Source organism: Apostichopus japonicus, chromosome 21 (assembly GCF_037975245.1).
Source record: "Apostichopus japonicus isolate 1M-3 chromosome 21, ASM3797524v1, whole genome shotgun sequence".
Taxonomy (NCBI): domain Eukaryota; kingdom Metazoa; phylum Echinodermata; class Holothuroidea; order Aspidochirotida; family Stichopodidae; genus Apostichopus; species Apostichopus japonicus.
Window position 1 is genome coordinate 8,781,013 of NC_092581.1, and position 19,974 is coordinate 8,800,986.

A 19,974-nucleotide genomic window follows, 5' to 3' on the forward strand; every position below is an offset into this window, starting at 1 on the left:
CCCAAGGACAAAGAGAACCACGACTAGATAAACCAAGGCTTGCGCAACGTGATCATTGCAAGTTGCAGAAACGTGTCTTATCCAGGAGGGGGAAGGCTATGAAAGATCAGAATGGAGAACAGCATACTTAGGTTGATATTTTCGTTGATACGCCTACCCCTCCTTTTGTGGTGTGTGTGTGTGGGGAGGGGGAATACCTCCTCAGTAACTCTGGTCCGTTATGTTTATCCGTCATCGCATAATTATTAACTTATATGCCACATGGAAAAGAAGTCTCATTATAAAATAAAAACTGCGAAGGAGTCACCTTTACCAAATATGCATTATGTCTCAAAAAAGAACTGCAAATGAACAAATGTAAATCCGTCCTCGCCCTTTCCCGAAATCTATTCATGTATGAACTAACACTAATGCCTGTTGTCAACCAAGAAAATGAACAAATGTAACTTTGCCCCCCCCCCCCCCTCACACACACCCTGCCTCTTCTCGGCATCTTTTCATGTGACCTTATACTGAAATGAACTAACACTAATGCCTGTTGTCAACCAAGAAAATGAACAAATGTAACTTTGCCCCCCCCCCCCCTCACACACACCCTGCCTCTTCTCGGCATCTTTTCATGTGACCTGATACTGAAATGAACTGGCACTAATGCCTGATGTCAACCAAGAAAGCAGAGAAACAAAGAACTATAACATAATGCAAGTTCAACAACTTCGACAACAACGAGGATAATTCTGCCTACAAAGTAACATCATATAGGTAGCAGATCAGTTTCTTGTTCAACGATACCGTTTTTTCACCTACTGACCCAGATACATACATTACCTGCAGGTAGAAAAACAAAGATATTATACCATCGATTTCTTTAAGGGAACACAAACCCAACCAGCATCTTAGACTTACATGTCAGTTATATCATGGAGGTAATACCTCCATGATAATATATTGTAGAACAACTCTCGAAGACTGCTAAGGAAAATTTTCTTCCGTTTGTGAGATTTCCTTAGTTTAAAAAGTCGTGTCTGAGAGGTTTTCAATGCTGTGATGTCATAGTGCTACTACGGGATCTGAAACCTGTTACTTTCTCTCCTTTTTGACACTTGAAACCAATACCAAGATTAGTTCACGTTAAGATCTTCGATAGTTTAGATTCAGTATTTGCAACACTCATCTTCATTATATAGAAAATGAACACTGTAATAAATAACGCCCAAAACAAAAACGAATTGAAGCATATATGGCACGATGATGTCATACTTAGAATTGATCGTCTTTAAAAAAAAAAACCTTAAATCTTTGGTATCTCATAAATGAAATTATATATTTTTAATAGCTGATTAGGGAAGATATTAATGTGATAGTTATCGTTATTATGTAATGACTAATTTAATGATGCTATAGGGTATGTGTCTCTAGTGTCCCTAGTAGTATTGTACGGTACGTTACATGCCATGCTCGAATGAACTCATATTTATCACCTGAAATATTATCCGCTTTCTAAGCGCATTTGATTGTTTAAAATGATAAATGAAACATTGTTAGTCTCAGTATACTTGACAGTCTCCAAGAGCGGATCTAGGGTTTTGTAAAGAAGAGGAGAGGTTCGGTGCAGGGGGGAGGGTGGGGGCATACGGCCCTGGGATCGTTAAAGCCGTTTTCTTCATGTGTAGGAGGTTTGGTAGTCCTCCCTCAGAATGCAAGTGGTGCATTCTGAAGCCTTTTTAAACTATAAATTAGGGTTAAAGTTAGGTCTAAATGCATACAAGTTCTGCTACATACGTTTGATTTGTTATTGTGTCGGGGTTGGGGTGCATCTTCCACCTAACTTACGAAAACCGTCCACTGTATGTGATTGCTTGGAATCCAAACAGTAACACCTCCCCCACCCCACCTCCCCACCCACATAAACGCACCATGACCAACACATTCACACACCGACATAAAGTAATACACTTTTTACAGCATTTTTTCATCTCTACTGTAGTGAGTGTACGTAACATTGTCAAATCGTGGGAGCATATTATTCAAAGGCATATAGCAAGAGCTTCTTCATTGAACCGGGCCCTCAGTGGTCCATGGCCCACGAGAGTCAGTTCCAACATTTTAACCAACGGATTACCACTGCCAGTCATGTTTTGGCATGAATAATGGAATCAGTTCGAACATTTATATGTCACAATCTGTCTTATTTCACTGAAAAGAGGTTTGTTGTTTTTTTCGTAAGTTGGTCTGCCTGCTTAATCATGTGCTTCGCGCCCATTCCGTGAACTGGTTTTGAAATAATTTTGGGTTTAATTTATCGAAACCAAATTTATAAAACGATCAATTTCTCGTTTCTATATACATTTTTAATAAATAAATTATTAAGTATCGAAATACGACTTCGGCAAAGAAAATCGAATCATAGGCTACCCCAATACATGAACTTTTAGCAAATTATACATTAGTAAATTATACTTGAACTTTGAGGAAACAGGCTTGGAGAGAAGACGTTGACATGTTGACACATTAAATCGAAATTTCTGAATAAAATGTTGTTGTTTGGAGCATGCACTGGAAAATATGATATGAAATAGTTATAATGTTCAAATAATTCATCATCAAAAAAGGTAAAAGTTCGATTTTATTCGAACTATTGTATCACAAGAAGTAACGATTTTGAGACGAAAACGTCAATACTTTTTGGTGTGTGTGTGATCAACGTAGTCGAGGTAATAGTACAGAAAGTTGAAGATAAAACAGTTGGAATATACAATTTCCTATCTGGGTCGCCGTCAGTGCCCCCCCCCCCCCCCATCAGGAAGTGTGTCCCATAATTCCCCCGCCTCCCAGTTTGGTCTCGAAATCGATCAACATCCCTTTTGAAAAAATGATGAAGATGTGACCCTGGTTAAATGACATAGAATTTTCCTCAGTAGAAATATAGTCAATATTCATATTCATATGATGAGTTCCAAAAGGACGAAACCGATCGTCAAGTGATTTTTTTTTCTGGTGTATTGATCATTATTTATTTACTATAAATATATATATATGCCACCAAAAACAGAACTAGTATTGCTCGACACAGGTGACAAACGCCTACAGTGGAATTACGACCTTCCTTACTGGTTTCGAACCTCTGGACATACAATCAGCGTCCATAGCCTAGTGGTTAGGGTGTCCGCGTACAAAGCGGGAGGCCCGGGTTCGAATCCCGGTGGAGGCTGGAAGTTTTTCACTGTTCTTGATTTTCCTACTCATTACGATTTCAATTATATATATATATATATATATATATATATGTGTGTGTGTGTGAGTGTGTGTGTAATTCACTTGGGTATAAGACACCAAAACCCAAGGAGTATTTAGGCAATGGTTAAAATTGCTGAGAAATGTCTAATCATTTTGTTTAAGTATGGTTCGTACTATTTCGTTATGAGTGGTCGACACCCCAGATTCCCATTTACACTTCATACCCTTTCGTGTCCCCTCACCTTCCAAATACCCTTCCCTTTCCACATTCCCTCCCTCCATTTCACCCTCTACACTCCCCTCCTATTCATCGCCACAATCCCCTCCCCATTCACCCTTCCCCGTGGTACCCTACCAGTGGCCAGGAATAATTAGTAAGGAACTCCAACGTGTAAGGCCAGGGGCACAGCATTCGTGTCCGCTAAATTATGAAGTTTATCTTCATATGTTATACTGGCATATGTAGCGGTGGGGTTGGGTGGCACGACAGTCTGCACGAGGCGAGCAGGGCGGCCCCTCCGTACTACCCTTCCTATGGTCCCCGCCTCAACCATCGATTTCAGTTCGTTCGTCTCTTCTCTTCCTCCGTGAAATGACTGGATATGATCCAGGTGATAGGATGAAAACGGTACCGTCGGTAGTGCCCTACAAAGTACATACGAAGTGGGATAGAGATAATTATAAATGATTATGTTGTAAATTTTGACCAACATTGCTTCCTTGCCCTTCTCTTTGCACCAGAAATGGACAACTTAAATAATGAATGTGAGAAAAGATAAATGGATGGAAAAGCTAAATTATCCATTGCATGCAAGCGAGAAAATTCTCTACTTTTATTACTTGTTCAACGCCCTCTATTTGTTAAACACGCGGTTTGTAATCCTATATAATACCTACAGTGCAAAAGATTAATTTTGTATTTAAATTATCATGTTGAAAAAGTAGTATAGTGACTGGTTCAGCGAAACGTAAAGACTATATGAGCCTACATGCCACAACAACTATCTTAATGTAATACCCCCCCCCCCCCCCCCCCGCGATTGTACTGCAAGTTCGTGAATGGTTCAAAAGTAGGAATACTGTCCCTAATTTTGAAGTTCTGATGAAGGCCTACCCGATTTGACTTGTTTCCCGTACAAAACTGTACTATTTTGTTTACGAGGCAAGCTAGCCTACTCTTACAACAACCATCCGAACAACCTCCTTCCCAACATCCCCTCCCCCTTCCCCTTCTCAACTATTACACCGCGCTATTCCTCTCAGCTATCTCCTTAATTCCCAACCCCCGGATAATTTTTGTTCTACATGTAGGATAAATCAATGCCAATTATTGTGTCATGGAGCCCACTTAGGAGAATGTAAGTTTTCTCGTTTTACGGATTTGCTTTTACGGTACAAGTTCCTATGGGATGATTGAAAATTTATAAATTGTCTTTCACCTTACGATTTGTTTGCTTCTTGTCTTCTCCCTGAGTGATCTTGTAAGTTGCGAAGTATACTGCTTTAACTATTCAAGTACCAAAATGAACTTTTAGGGCTCAAATGGATAAAAGAAAGCTTCGTTAACGCTTCTTTTACACTAAGTTTAAACTCTGACTCAACCGCCTTGACGACCCTGAAACTAGACTTATTAATGTAGACGTGACGCAGGAGTAAATTATTATTTTAAAGGCTCCATTATTTTGTCAGTCCCTGAACTTACTTGTACGCAATTGCTCATTCATGAACACTGACAGGTACAATTCCGAGAGAAGTCAATCGGTGTTGAGCAGGTATTAACCAATCACAATTCAGGGGTAAGGTGCCTTACGTCAAGATTGTATGTAAATCTCTTTCAGAGTTCGTGTTCCGCTCGTATAGTAGTATAAAGTTTCTAGAACTGCGTATTTAGCTTTGGTTGTCAGTTTACACTCGGATTATAAACACAAGTTTAGTTGCCAACCGTTTTTCAGTATGTACATATATCATGCAAGGGCGTAGGAACCGGGGGGCTGGGGGGCGCCAGCCCCCCAGTGAAAAATGTGGAGGGGCGGAAGTATCATTCCGCCCCCCCGCTCCGCAAGTCAGAAAACCCCTTTTTCATTTCCAAATGAGAAAAAAAAATCTCATTTGGAGCACCAAATTGCATCTAAGGCCAGGTGAAAATACAAAATTAAGTTTACAAAATGGAGTGGGTGTTGAAGTGTGCTATATTGCACCAAATTGCATCTGAGGCCACCTGGAAATGCAAAAAAATTCCAAAGGGGAGGGGGACACCCCCTCCCCTTAGACCCCCTCCCCCAGGCCGGCCATCAGTCTTCAGCCCCCCCACTCAAAAGTACCTTCCTACGCCACTGATATCATGTATTCATGTTTCACGTCGCGTGCACACTTTCACTACGTCAAACAAGTTTCACAAGAGATTATTAATTTGCACGCCAGGACGTGTACGTTGGAGGGATATCCAAAAAGAGCAATTATCAAAACTTTCACTAGCTGACAAGGCTGAGTTGAAATCAAGTTAAGATGGAAATACACGATACAATTGAAGTTACTTTTTTCACTTTAGTTTGTAGGCCTATACCCGTCCATTTCAAATGTTAAGTAACCTGTTACCCGGTTAGCACCCTATAAATATTTCATGCTGGTGCAACAAATGACAATTCCTGCAGCAACTTGCTTCGTTCATCAACTCGAAAGGTTCGTTCCTGAACCGGAATGGACTTTCTCATATTTTGAACCAGTCCCGTGGCTAATAATCGATTAAGTTAAACTTCGATGATGGCAAGTTCATTATAACCTTAAATTGATGTCAAGTTCATCTTCAAGCAAGCCGTGATATCATTGATTCATTGTAGTTTCACCGGGAAGTGATTCTTTGACATAGCCTCGCTCAGTGCACGCAATGTATAATGTGGTCTATACTTAGCGTATATGTATTCTTCTTTGACTCACATACACCTTGCAATGATTTGTCCACACAGTAGGATAAACCGGGGCACTAGTTCCCCGCAAACAGCACGTATCCCCGTAGAATAGGCCTATATAGCTTGCAATAGTTAATGTTATATCCGATTAGTATAGCTCGGTATCCGCTGCAAATTGTTGTCCGATACTACCCAATGAGTAACTTACACACAATACGTTCAGCTGCTGCGGCATTAGATCAATGTGGGTCGCCTGTACTAAAAGCCACTCCACCGTCCCAAGTGAACCTACCCCATATCTCATACCCGTCCCACTCTAGGCCAATCACAGTTCATGATTGTATTGGGCGAATATTTAGGTTTCGGGACTACACTTCAATCTTGGTGGCAATATCGAATGATTTTACTTGCAAAGAGACAAATTGATATTCAAGTGATGCGGCCGAAACTCCACAGCTAGAGATGTTGCCTTCCAAATTTACATGCCCCATGCCTGCATGATGAACCCTATCATGAATTATGCTGTCATCACAAACGCCGATCTCTTCGTGTACGTATTTGTATAGCCTATATAGTAAAACGATGGTTTAGCTAATAGACAATGTAGAGAAACAAACGCAGAACAGAAGTCCTGTGCGATAATGCCCACAGAATAGATTGAAGTAGGCATGCATAACTAATCAATAAATATATGACCCTGGTTCAGCAACGGGTTTAGGTTAGGGGAGGGGGGTTTGGATTTGTACTTATCAAAAAAATTTCAGCAGAACTTTGATACCGCATGAAATAAACTTGCCTTTATCAATTCAGCCCAAATGCGGTTGAATCTATTTTTCAAATACGTTTATAAAACAGTATAGGTCTACCACAAAATATCAAGATGTTTTGGTAAGGTTATCATGTCGAAGACGGTCGCAACGTTTGGAGATCAATAGCGAAAGAGAAACCGGAATTGTGGTTGTCACGTGACTTGGGATTCCCGTTTATTGACCTAAGCAGATTACTCCCTCAACAGTCATCAGATTTTTGCAACACAATGGTGAGAACAACTTGACATAGGCTACGGGGTGAAACTTTCATACTTGTGTGATACTAACACCACGCAGCCAGAAAAGATTGTTACTCCGCCTCGAATATATACTACCTATATGATGAATGGAACCTTATTTAATTAAAACTAGTTTCACGAAACTGCAACAAGTGGCAATATTCTGTATATATGCGACATTTTGAGTGGAATGTAGGTAAGAGTTCACAACAGCTCCACTATATAGCATGAAGTTTTAAGTTTGTAAGTGGGAGAGAAAATGGTATTACTTCATGAGCCTGCACTGCATTTCATGGATGTGTTATTCCCGTTTCTCGCTAACGAAAAGAGGCGGGGGAAAAAAAGGAAAAAAAATCTAAAATGTAATGCGTTTACCCTAAAATGCAGTGGCGTAGGAAGGTACTTTTGAGTGGGGGGGGGGCTGAAGACTGATGGCCGGCCGGGGGGGGGGGTCTAAGGGGAGGGGGTGTCCCCCTCCCGTTTGGAAATTTTTGCATTTCCAGGTGGCCTCAGATGCAATTTGATGCAATATAGCACACTTCAACACCCACTCCATTTTGTAAACTTAATTTTGTATTTCACCTGGCCTAAGATGCAATTTGGTGCTCCAAATGAGATTTTTTTCTCATTTGGAAATGAAAAAGGGGTTTTCTGACATGCGAACCGGGGGCGGAATGATACTTCCGCCCTCCACATTTTCACTGGGGGGGCTGGCTCCCCCCAGCCCCCGGCTCCTACGCTCTTGCTAAAATGGACAAGTCTCACTATATCCGGAAGAGTTTCTGTTATGATGATGACGACGGCTACCGTGATGATGGTGATGATGGGCCTATATGGTGTCCTGATTTTAAAGCCTGTTTGACTATATGCCGGGGGCGCTACCACCTTTTTGTACTGGGGGGGGGGGCTGTTAAGATGTTAAGCCTTCTAGGCAGTGGTCTAAGGGAAGGGTGTTCCCTCCCCCCACCATTTCATAATTTTTTTAAATGGAACCTGGTGCTTAGATGAAAAGTGGTGCTATATTTGTTGAAAAATTTGCGACCTATACATGTTATATATTTGTGTTATGTGCTTTACAATACAATAGGATTTCTCCCCTAATATTCTGTCTGCTCTGCTTGTATTCAGGGGGTGTGGGGGTGTGGTGGGGGGGTTCAAACCAGTCTCTAGAGGTATACGGGTTGCGCCCCTGCTAATAACTGCAATACCACGGAAGGTAATTTTCATCTAAAAACTGTCTAGATAGTTAGTCCTTTCGACGGAGGAATACATTTCCTTTCCGAAGCCACTATATGCATTTATTTGAAAACAACTTGTTGGTGGTTTATTTAAATTATGCATGTACGGCGTACATGGACCTACTAATTAAGTATGAACAATTATTATACGCGTTTATGGGGTTGTTTTGGGCCGGGGGGGGGGGGGATGGGCGCCAAAAATTGGGAAAGGAACGTTGTGTATGTTCAGGTGAAACAGGGCGACCCGACCCCTAATCCCATCATATACACCTTTCAGTCCGGCAAAAAACATATACAAAAATATATCGCAAAATGCAGTAACTTAATCTACATATGGTGGTTATATTTTTTTGCACACCCTAAAGACTAGTCTGCTGTAAAAATGCGCTTTATAATATAGTTGTATAAGAGACAGGCCATACAGTGCCCCCCCTCCTACCCCTCCCCTTACCTCACACATAAATTATACCTAATATGAGTCTACATATGTCTCGGAATGCAGCACTTGACGTCTTAAATATTTATTTATAGATGGAGAACCCCATACCCCTATACACGGGGTTCGGCGGAAGAGGTGTGCAGCTGTAATCAACGTGGCATAGTCCGCTTACTGCTTCCTCGTCAGTCTGGACTTTGAAAAAGTTTCTACATACCTGACCACACGATGATTAAGCCGAAGCCGTAGTAAATCTTATCCTTAGCCAATCACATGTTTGCATACCAGGCAGACCTCCATGCACACTAACATGATACATACCGTACCCTAGTATTGTACAAATGTATTTGCGTCGATGTCAGTGTATACAGTAGTAATACGTAGGCTACGTCTGTGTAGGACTAACTACGAGTAGTCTCTGTTAACATTCACCTAGCCACGAACTGCCAACTTTTCCAGTGGATTTAAAAATAAAGTTGGAACTAACATTTCCCAACGATTCAACTGTTGTGTTTGGAAATAGTTAAATTTTGATTCTGTGTCAACCATGGATGAAATAGATCCTGATTTTGAACCTCAAGATCGGCCAAGAAGTTGCACTTGGCCATCGCTCAGGCGACCGGACTTTCTGGACAAGAAACCGTCGCAGCCCGCAACCGATCAACAGGGGCAGGGTGCACAGCAAACTCCCGTCCCGGAGGAACAGGTCCCAACTCAGGCTGTCGCTTCACCTCCGATTCCTACAGAAAACAAGGTAGATTTGACAACTCCCACTACCCAGAGGAAAAATGGCAGCCGTAGAAATGCCTGGGGTAACTTATCTTATGCAGATCTTATTACCAAAGCGATTCAGGGAGCACCTGAACAGAGGCTTACTTTGGCACAAATTTACGAATGGATGGTTAAAAACGTCCCATTTTTCAAGGATAAAGGAGACAGTAACAGCTCTGCAGGATGGAAGGTAATGATTTTATACAAATATATGGAATGTCACGTGCCTACACTATGAACTTATTTTACTTGGAACCTAGGCTACCAATATTATTTGGTTAGGCCTAATGTTAGGCTAGCTAGTACATGCTTACAGGATTAAATGCTAAGCATAAGGGTTAGGCCTAATGACAATCACTTTTACTTCCTACTTCAACAGTTAGGCCTACCGTATTTGTATCAATTTCACAATAGATCGCTCATCAGCCTTTAACCAGATCATGTGTAGCCAAGGCTAGTAATCGTTTCACCTTCGAAAGGACGCAATTATTCCTCACTTGCCGTGATGCTGTTGCTTTCACACAGGAAGTAGGCCCTAAGGGGCTCACTGTAGCCAGTAGGCCTAATTGGCTAAGGGAACTGGGGTTGAGGGTGGATCAAGTTGTTTGGGTTTTGAGCCCAGGGTCTCTCTTGTGTGACTTTTCTTAGAAAGTACCTGTTTCACAGACCCACACACAAGAACTATCATTTTTTCATGTCAATCTTTTCTCTGGTTGTAGTGTAGGCTAGAAGTAGGCCGCAAAACTGTTACTGTTATATGTTGCAAACTGCTGGTAGTGAGCCTAAAACAATCTGTTAAGTATTGAACGTCACATTTAAACCAAGATTAGGAGATTGTGTTAGGGAAAACTCATTGTAAAAGAACAATTAGGCTTATAGCCTAGTTGCAGGTCTAGCCTAAACCTAACTTAGTAAGGCAATCACTTAAAGTTCAACAACCAATTTTGCAAAACAAGAATGTGTGTTAAAAAATTTGCCTTTTGATATTTTCCTGAAATTTGGATATCTGCAGCACTGAGAAACCCACCATCAGAATTTGCTCAAACTAACTTTTCATTTTCTAATGGCAATTTAAAAAATTTATAAATGAGTCTACAGACAACATTCGGATTTAATTTTCAGCAATCACAGACACATTTCCACATGGTATATCATCACAGTAATCTTGTTGGCATATGCATATTTTTCAGTTTGATAAATTGGTACTGCTACAGTAGGAGGGGTGTACTGCAGGCCTGTACAGTTTCAGAAATACAACGGAAGTTCTACGTTGGAGCCTAGTATTGACCTCGGCGTATGTTCTTAATCTTGTGAAACCCTTGCTTCTAAGCCTTGGGGCTTTTATAAAACTTAGTAAAGCCAAAGACCAAACTAAATCCATGGACCAAATAAGGCAACGTGCCTGCAACGATTAGATAAAAGTTAAGTTATGACTTAATGGAGCAATTTATCTGTCTTTTGGTGACATATCACTCCTTGTAAAAGTTAGCATCACGACATGTGGCTGAAGTGGAAACAGTCGTGGCATATGAATGGTCCAGCAATATGCAAACTCCTTTTCTCAATGGGTATCAATTTTCTTTGTTTATGAATGCCAAATGGTGGTAATTGACTGTTCATAAAGTCCAAAACTTTGATCATGTCCTTTGTGATTTTCAATGCATAAACTTTGGCAGGATCATATTACCTGTTTTCAGTTACTTGTCTTGGCAATGTTGCCCTTTGATTTGACCTCAGGTCAAGAAAGTACCTGGATTCCAGACTGACTAATTGAAACTTGAATGAAGCCTATGGGGTATGAGGAAGGCCATAGTGTCTATAGGCTAAGATGTGGCTCATTAATTTTACTTTCTTTGGGTTCCATTATTCTAGGAAAATGGTGTCTGAAGAGAAAGAACAGAAAGACCAACAATGGTCATTGAACAGGGCTTCTGACCGCATTTTCTTTGAGGGATTGTATCATGCATTAAATACACTTTTTTTCCTTATTTTTTGTGCATCCTTTGTGTTGCTGTAATAGTGCTATATATTTGAATGGATTCTATTGACTCTTTAGTTATCAGATTGTGGTCCGGTAATAATTTGATGTTCACCAAATGTAGGAGGTTTTTGATATCTTCCTCATAAAGAAAATGACACAAAAATTATATTGTTTTTCGGTACTGACTCGGAAGTAAATCTCACATTGCAACTTTTGCACCATGGGTAGTATAGGTATATTACTATATCACAAGTATTAGTGACCAGTCTACGTGGCTCTTTAAATATGGTTCTAGGATCTTGAAGCCATATATGCAAACCTTTAGCAAGGGTCTCCAGGATTGATAAGCTCACTATTAACATATCATACAGTAAGTTTTTAAAAAAAGGAAGAAACATTGCTAATCGCATTCACATGAAATATTTCCCCATATGATTATGTATTCCAATTGTTTTCAGACTTTTTGATTCTATCTAATCACACAATTGTCAGTTGCAATTGAGCTGATCTGTGTTACTGTATATATGTTATATTCAACAGAGTTTATATAACTCTCAGCTACTGTACACAGCAATATGACAACGTTAGTGTGTTAATTAATTAACAGTTCATAGAGTGAAAAGTAAATGTTGATTCAGGATACCAATTGGCATTTGATAAATCTTTCTGATCATTGTTTGGTCCATTGTTTTAACGCTACTGGTATCGCTCACTGAAATGAAGTGTCTATATTTAGTGACGAAGCTGTCATAAGTTTTGTAATTGAAGTATATACAATTAGCTTCCTCTGTCAGTCATTCGTTTTACTCTTTATTTATTTTTCTAGTCTTATCTAGCATTCTTATCAGTCGGCTTACAGGTGGAGGTTTGCCTAAGTAGTATTGTGCCACAGTATTGGTGGTACACTACAGTAGGTATACTACATGATGTCAGTGTTCCCATGAAGTCTCCTATAGTTACAGTATCTTCTCTTTGCAGTTGTGGGTGTAAATATTTGTTCAATATGTCACAGAGTTCTTGAATCAACATATTGAGCTCGCCTCATTACTGGAGATGACAAAGGTCAAGTTCTTTGGTAAACAAATGGCTAATTAATATATTGACATTATCTAGGATTAACCCTTTGACCTGACAGGGGTCCTCCGAAACCGTTCATTTGACACAGATAGGCAGCACCTTTGTATCCCTTTATCGTCTTACTGATCCACCTTAAGGTTTCATGATATCTAACTTGTGGGGGTTGAAGGACTTAAAATACTTCACATCCAACATTGGATTTGTTATTTAATGTTAGTTTGCAGACATGATAGGTACTACTTAAATTTATGTAAAATGTTTGCAAAGTTTGTGACTTTCTTTGTACGTCCTAAAAAAGAAGCTTCTGTACAATTCATCTGCATTTAAAAGTTTTAAAAATGTCGGTACAGTTGCAAATATAAACACAGTTATTCCCACTGTCCTTTTCTTTCTTTTGGCTTGAGGTAATTCTCTGGTTTTAAAGTTGCACTTAAACCTATAAGGGTTCTTCCCCCTGAGCTTCATTTAAAGGGGTTTGCTAGCTCAAAGTTGGTAACATGTGTCTACATTTCACATAGGAAGACTGTTCTTTCTGGATATTGAAACATTTGGTTTAAATTTCTATACCGTAAACTCAATGTGAGTGAATGACATCGTTGAAGCCCACAATCTAATTTCTACAAATCTTTTCTGGTTCTCACTTAATTCTTAGACAAATTTAACTCACTTGCTCTACATTAGTCAGTTAGTTACTGTACTTGGATTTTTCAGCAAATGAATGGCAAGGAATCGCAATGCTAACTGGCTCTCTGGTTGAAAGAATTGATTCACGGTAGAAATTAAACTCAGGATACAGTGATGTTTCAAGTTTTGTAAGCATATTCTACAACCATTTTGGGGTTCGGTCCTTTCAAAGGGAGTCTACCAAGATCTATTGCCACTGGACAATATAGCAAGTTGAAGTGATTGAATGGGTCACAACCTTTAATAGTTATATCTTATATATTGATGTATTGTTGTTTAATATTGATAGCTCTTTTATAAATCTTGTATTTAACATTGTGTTTCTATAATTTTGTGGACTCAAAAGCATTAATTTGAAACTTTCCAAGAGTTTACACATTGCATGTTAAGGTATGCAATCTGGTTTCTCCTGAATGTTCACAGTCCCTTTACAAGTAGATAGGTGTTCATAGCAGTTTGTCATATATAGGTTGTATTGTTTAAATAAAATGGCCAGTTTTAACGTCCGTACTTCTATAATGGATATTTTTTACAACGCTACTATCTGTGGCGTATGGCGGTATTGTCTCGTCGGTTGGGGCGGGAACGCCACGGGGCCTGACAGAGACCGTATTGACAGCATTATTCGTAAAGCGGGTAGAGTCATTGGAGACCCCCAATCAACAGTTTAGGAAATTTATGTGTGCTTGCTCCAAAACAAACTAGACATTGTTTGGAATGACCATGATCACCCGCTTCACTGTTATCTGCACGATAATATCATAACTAGGGGCACTGGCAGACTGCGTCTCCCACCCATGAGAACAAACCGTCATCGCAATTTGTTTATTCCACGTGCAATAAGGCTTTACAATGATAACTTGAGCCGTTAGGTCCTGCCTATGTGTGTTTTATTGTTCGGTTGTTTAATGTTTTATCGTTCCGTTCTATCCCTGTTTTTCATATTTGTAACATAGCCATATTTTTGTACTGTCTTTTACATTTTATGTGCAAGATCTTAATTTCCTTCTTTGGAGTAATAAAGTTCTACTTATCTTATCTTATCTTATCTTATGACCAAGATCTTGAATATTTATTTATGGTCTACCAACACATTTGATACCAAATTCAGCCAGTTTAATTAATATGTCTAATGTAAAAATCTGTACATTCCTGGGTTTTTGTTTGTTTGTGTGATGACATTAAGTTACTGTTTACTTATAGTTTTAATAGTGGCCATTTTTTTTTGTGGTTGTCTTTCTAAGGCAGATCTATGGTTGTGCACTGGGTATGCCTGCTGTTATGTCCCATATCACCTTAGAGTAAAAAATGTCAGTCCCGAGTCTCTCTCTTGTTTACTTCTTTTCGTTGACATAGTTAATAAGGATGTTGTTATGGTGTATGTTCTGTCTTAACAATGTTGAAGTGAAACTCCCATTTTTAAGTCCACTTACTGTCTGATTGTGTGATAGATTGTTGGTATTCCTGTGAGGAGTAAATAGCTTCTTTTATAATAAGAATAGATGGATGAAGATATAAAGGCAAAGGTCTTGAAAATCCAACCATGTCGGCTACAGTGTAGTAATTTGCCAACGAAAGACTTTTTAGGAATAATTAAGTCGATTAGGAAAATTTCCTTTTTTTATTACTTTGGGATCTCAACCTCCCAGTCCATGTTGTCTACAGAATTTGTTTTTTTCTCTTTCAGCTTGTGCATTTTAATCTAGTTTTACTCTCAAAACTGCTGTATGGAGTTGTATGGTACTTGTCACCAATCTGATAACTTTCCAATTTGTGGTATAAAGGCAAGTTACAGGAGCCTGTTGTACCATACCAGTACACATGTATATATCAGTTTATTGGCTTGATAACTACTTACAGTACCATAGTTGTCCTTATAGTCACCAGGCAAATAACTAAAACAGTGCTGTATTATCTATGGTAACCTAAGTGCTATTAGTCCTTTGGAAGCCTGCCTGCCTGCCTGCAGTTCACCCATGATAGGTTTGCGGTCTCCTCACAAAATATCAACCCCTACGAAAATCTCCCTGTCTGTGACCTCTTTGGTCAAATGGATTTAGCCTAGCCTGATCATTACTGGAGAACAAAGTACCTGCTGTTCAATTCATTGTATATGGAGATCATGATTGGAGAATAGGAAGGTGTAATCCGAGCTGCTTTGCGGTTTCTCTGCTCCCATGGTGCACTGTGAGACTGTGTCAAGGCTACTCTCCCACAGTGCTTGCTGTACAAGCCACACACACCAATACTACTACCACTACATACTACTACTGTATGTATATATCAACTAATAATACATTGGAAGATACTAGAAGGGAAGGAAGATCACACCAGTCATCCCGAAGCAATATGGCTTTTGTCCAACTCTAAAGTAATCCAACAGTCTTCTACACCACGCTGTCAGTTAAGGCAGTGCTAACATAGCATTCCATCACATTTACTCCCTCTGGGCCAAATGGCTCTCCCCATCCAGGGGCAAGTATGTTCTTAATTAGGTAGAAAATGAATGTTGCTGTTGGCTGAGGAGGGTGGGTTACATGTAGATCTTAAAACATTTGAAGGTTAAAATCGAGAAGCATTGATGGAATGGTCCTAATTTAGGGAAATATGAATGGATGACCCAGCTAAATCCTTCAAAGCTGGTTTGTTTCCCTTTATAGCACTTAGAAGGGAGTTGTTGTTTTGAGTTGTAAAGACTTGGTCAGATAAGCGTCTTAGTACTCAAGTGACTGGACAGGACTATTTGACTATCTTTTATGTCGGCTTTCAAAGACTTATTTTTAGTGTTTGTTCCGAATTTCTTTGGATGAAGTATGATTTCTCTGTAAGTAATTGCAGTTGATTAAACTAAGATACTCCGCTAGGGTACAAAACTACTTGTAAAATACAGGGCACAATTTATCGTTCAAGTTTTGTGTATCAATTTCGGAAGATACAAAACTTTTTGTAGAGCTATAAAATACTATGGTTCCTGTGTAAAAAATTCTGTGCAACTGTCCACTGAATGGTAAAACAATATGCGGATTTTACATAGCATTTTGCAAGGTGATGCTGGATAAATGATTTCATGGAGTAGACCAATGTGAAGTTTTATCTGCATATATAGTAGGCCTACTATCGTGTACATGCCATTGGAAATATCTCTCAAAATATTGTGACAAATTCAAACCTAATTGAGTATGCTTTTAGTTAAGAGCAGATTGCTTGTTCAAACATACGTAATTTAACTTGTCATTTTTATTTTTTATTTGATATACTTTTCTGTAATTGTGTATGCGAGAAGTTGGTTTTACTCTGATGTAAAACTGTTATTAATTGGGTCAATTTCATCCCTCGCCCCCACCCCCACCCCCATTCCCACTTGACTTTGGGTAGCCTTGTCTCAAGTTGAAAGCATTTACCAAATCAGACAAAACAAAAAGAAGGGCAACAAGTACCTCTTTTGGAGAGTTTTACTATTTTTTAAGGGAAATGCACTCCACAGAGCATTTATCAGGCTGAGAGTTATGAAAGTAACAGGGAATATGGACTTTTTCACAGTCCTCACTAGACTTAACTGTTATTAGAGATAAAAAACCTAGCAGTTCACACGCTATTCAGTACTTCACACTCGCAGGAAACCAACGGGTAATGGCCTGCGGCTTTTCAAGTTAAAGCTGGAACTTTTCTGAGTACCAATTAATCACAGGATGTGAATAGAGTCATATATGCCCACTGAAATTTCAAAATAACTTGTTGCTCTGTGAATTTTCCAAATGTTTGCTGGGTTCTGCCATTCATTTGGTTGTGTTATTATCCATTCTGGAGGCATTTTGAATATGTAAACTTAAAACCATATGTTTTATGGAGGCATTGGTGCTTTGATAATGGGATTGGGACAGAATGATGCATTGTACCTTTCTCCACTGCTCAGATGAATCTGTAAGTTGTTATCAATATTTCTAACTGGAGGTACAGTCCTTTGCAACGGTGCTGAATTTACTTCGTTCCTCGCGTACCTGTCTCCCCACAACCTTAGCACCTCCTCCCGTGCCTAAGGAAAGGAAAGTTAAGGAAAGGATATGATGACTGCTAGAAGAAAAGAAAATCTGTTACTAATCTACATAAATGTAGATTACTATATTAGATTAGATCTAGATAAATTTAGGCTTCCTAATTGCTAATTACCATCAGACAAGTTTTAATCCCCTTGATCTTCTAGTTACACTAGAGGAGATAATAGTGGTATTTTATATGAATATGAAATGGCTTTTGTTGAAATTTAAATGTACGGTTTGGTTGCAGAACCTGCCCTAATACACAAAAAATACACAAGATATACACATTATGATGCAGAAAATTGACAGGGCTCAGAAATATTTGATGCATATATGTAAGGTTGTGTGTCTTTGAATGAAATTAGCAAATCTTGATGTAATGTGTTACAAAACAGATGTGAGACATGGCAACTACTGTAGGGATTCATTCCAAAATTAACTTCTCATTCCTAATGAAGGTTTTTGCTCCTACAATCATTCAGAATTAATTTGAAAGATTATATTTGCTTTGGTTGAGATGGAATGAAGCTAAATAGCTGGCATTGCATAAGCTTACAGAAAACTTGCAGAAAATGTTAATAAACATGTGTATTTGAACTAATGATGAGAAGACAGTTTAAATATCTCACTTGTGTATGGAATTTTTCAGGGTTTTAGTTAAGTTTAAAATGGCAGGCAAAATACATAAGGATGAGGGCATATCTGCTTTGCCAAAGGGTCAACAAAATTTGGAAGTCTCTACAAAACAAGTTTTGTCCCTCAGCACTCTTCTTTGAATCTCGGAGTGGTCTCTTGTCAGGGATGGGGAGGGGAGAGGGGGAGCATGTTCGCAGACAAGCAATTTGCTGCTGGATGTGTCCATCTTGTGTCACACTAAGAATGGCATTACAGCTGTATAGTACATTTTATATCAGAGAAACCAACCACCAGCTTAATTATAAGAGAAAGGTAATAGAGTTGCACAGTGGTACTTTTAATGAAAGTCACCCAAAATATAGAGCCTGGGCACAAAAACCAAAACAACTAAACTGATCAACTCTCAGCCCCAGTCCCTTTACATCGAGGGTAACTGTCAACTGTGTATCACAAGTCCCTTGGAAAGGAAATGGATCTATGTATACAGTAACTAGTATGATCTTGTACAGAGGTATATATAAGGTATAAAGTTAACACAACAGCTCAGAAGGAATGTATGGAAGTTGTACTGTACAGGTACAGAGGTATATATAAGGTATAAAGTTAACACAACAGCTCAGAAGGAATGTATGGAAGTTGTACTGTACAGGTTTTGTTATTTCATTTTTGGTTGACAATGCCATACTGTGAAAGCCCGGAGAGAAGAATAAAGGGTGCAGTGATCCACAATCTTACCCTAACTGAATGGTCCTCAAATCTCTGATTCTGTCCTGATTTAGAGCTCACAAGTTATTCATTCATTTTAGAAGTTTTGGTGGACTGAGATTGGATCCTTTTCAAACTAGGCCTTTCCTTTATGGTGTTAAGGAGCTTAGTTTGTGTTTCATAAGGTTCTACTGCGAGCTCTTACAAACTGTTCAAAAAAAGCTTTAGTGTTAATTGAATAGGCTTTCATTCAAAGCTATTTCCCTACTTGATTCAGCTTAAGAACTCCTTTAGTTCTATTGTGGGGGATCTGTATATGTCCACTTCATTTTCTCAGAAGCGGTGATGCATATCAGCCAATTTACAGAATGGTTCGGTTCTGTAGGTCTTGTTGTTTCATCGGTCAACATGTAAGGCAACACTGATTTGGATATGAATGAGTGTGTATATATGTGGTAGCTGTCTAGAAAGATAAGTCTACAAGTATATTGCATGGTGCTTGCACTGTTAGGGCTGCATCATGGTACATTTCCATTCCATGCCATCAGCATAATGAAATAAGTTAGAAAAAATAAAGTGTTAACCAGAATCAGTAAAGTTTTGAGCAGTTAAAGCAATTTTTAACTAAGTCAGCAAAATAAAATTGACAAGTCAGCAAAGTAAAATTTTAGAAAAATACTTTCCCCCACCTCCCCCCAATTTTTGGCAATTAATAATCATAAAGTACTGTCAGAGTTTCCAAGTTTGGGGAAAAAGAAACTAGATGAAACAAAGAACAAGAATGGGCGTGCATGTTGCTGTACTAGTCAAACACTGATTTTCTGGACATGTCAGAACTGCTAGAGCAGGGGTGTGAATCATCGAGTTTCTTATATGTGCTGTGTACTTTGATAATCCAGGTTTTTTTTTATTGTGGGGGTGGGTGGGGGGAGAGAAGAAGTTCTTGACAGCGTACATAGTTAGGTAAGGATGTAACAACAGAAAAGAAGCAGATTTGGTGTTTAAATTCGTAGACATAAAACTGTTTGAGAATATTGTTAATATTGATACATGTGCAGTTAGCGAATTGAAATTGGGTTCAAATGATTCAGATAATAGAGGTCCGGTAATCCAGGGTTTTGCATGGAAAAGGAATACTATTTGTGTACAGAATGTGTACAGAAAGAATATTGTTATGTAAGGTTCCCCCAAGCCCCCCCCCCAAAAAAATCAATTTAC

The 19,974-nt window shown here is 39.1% G+C and overlaps 1 protein-coding gene across 1 annotated transcript in view; it reads left to right on the forward strand.

Moving 5' to 3' along the window:
* The first annotated feature begins 9,202 nt into the window (after positions 1-9,202).
* LOC139963078 (forkhead box protein O1-like) overlaps positions 9,203-19,974 on the forward strand; it is a 68,790-nt gene continuing 58,018 nt past the window's right edge. Inside the window, exon 1 of the mRNA XM_071963581.1 lies at positions 9,203-9,826. Coding sequence (XP_071819682.1) covers positions 9,413-9,826 — 414 coding nt within the window. The 5' untranslated portion in view covers positions 9,203-9,412. The remainder of the gene's footprint in view (positions 9,827-19,974) is intronic.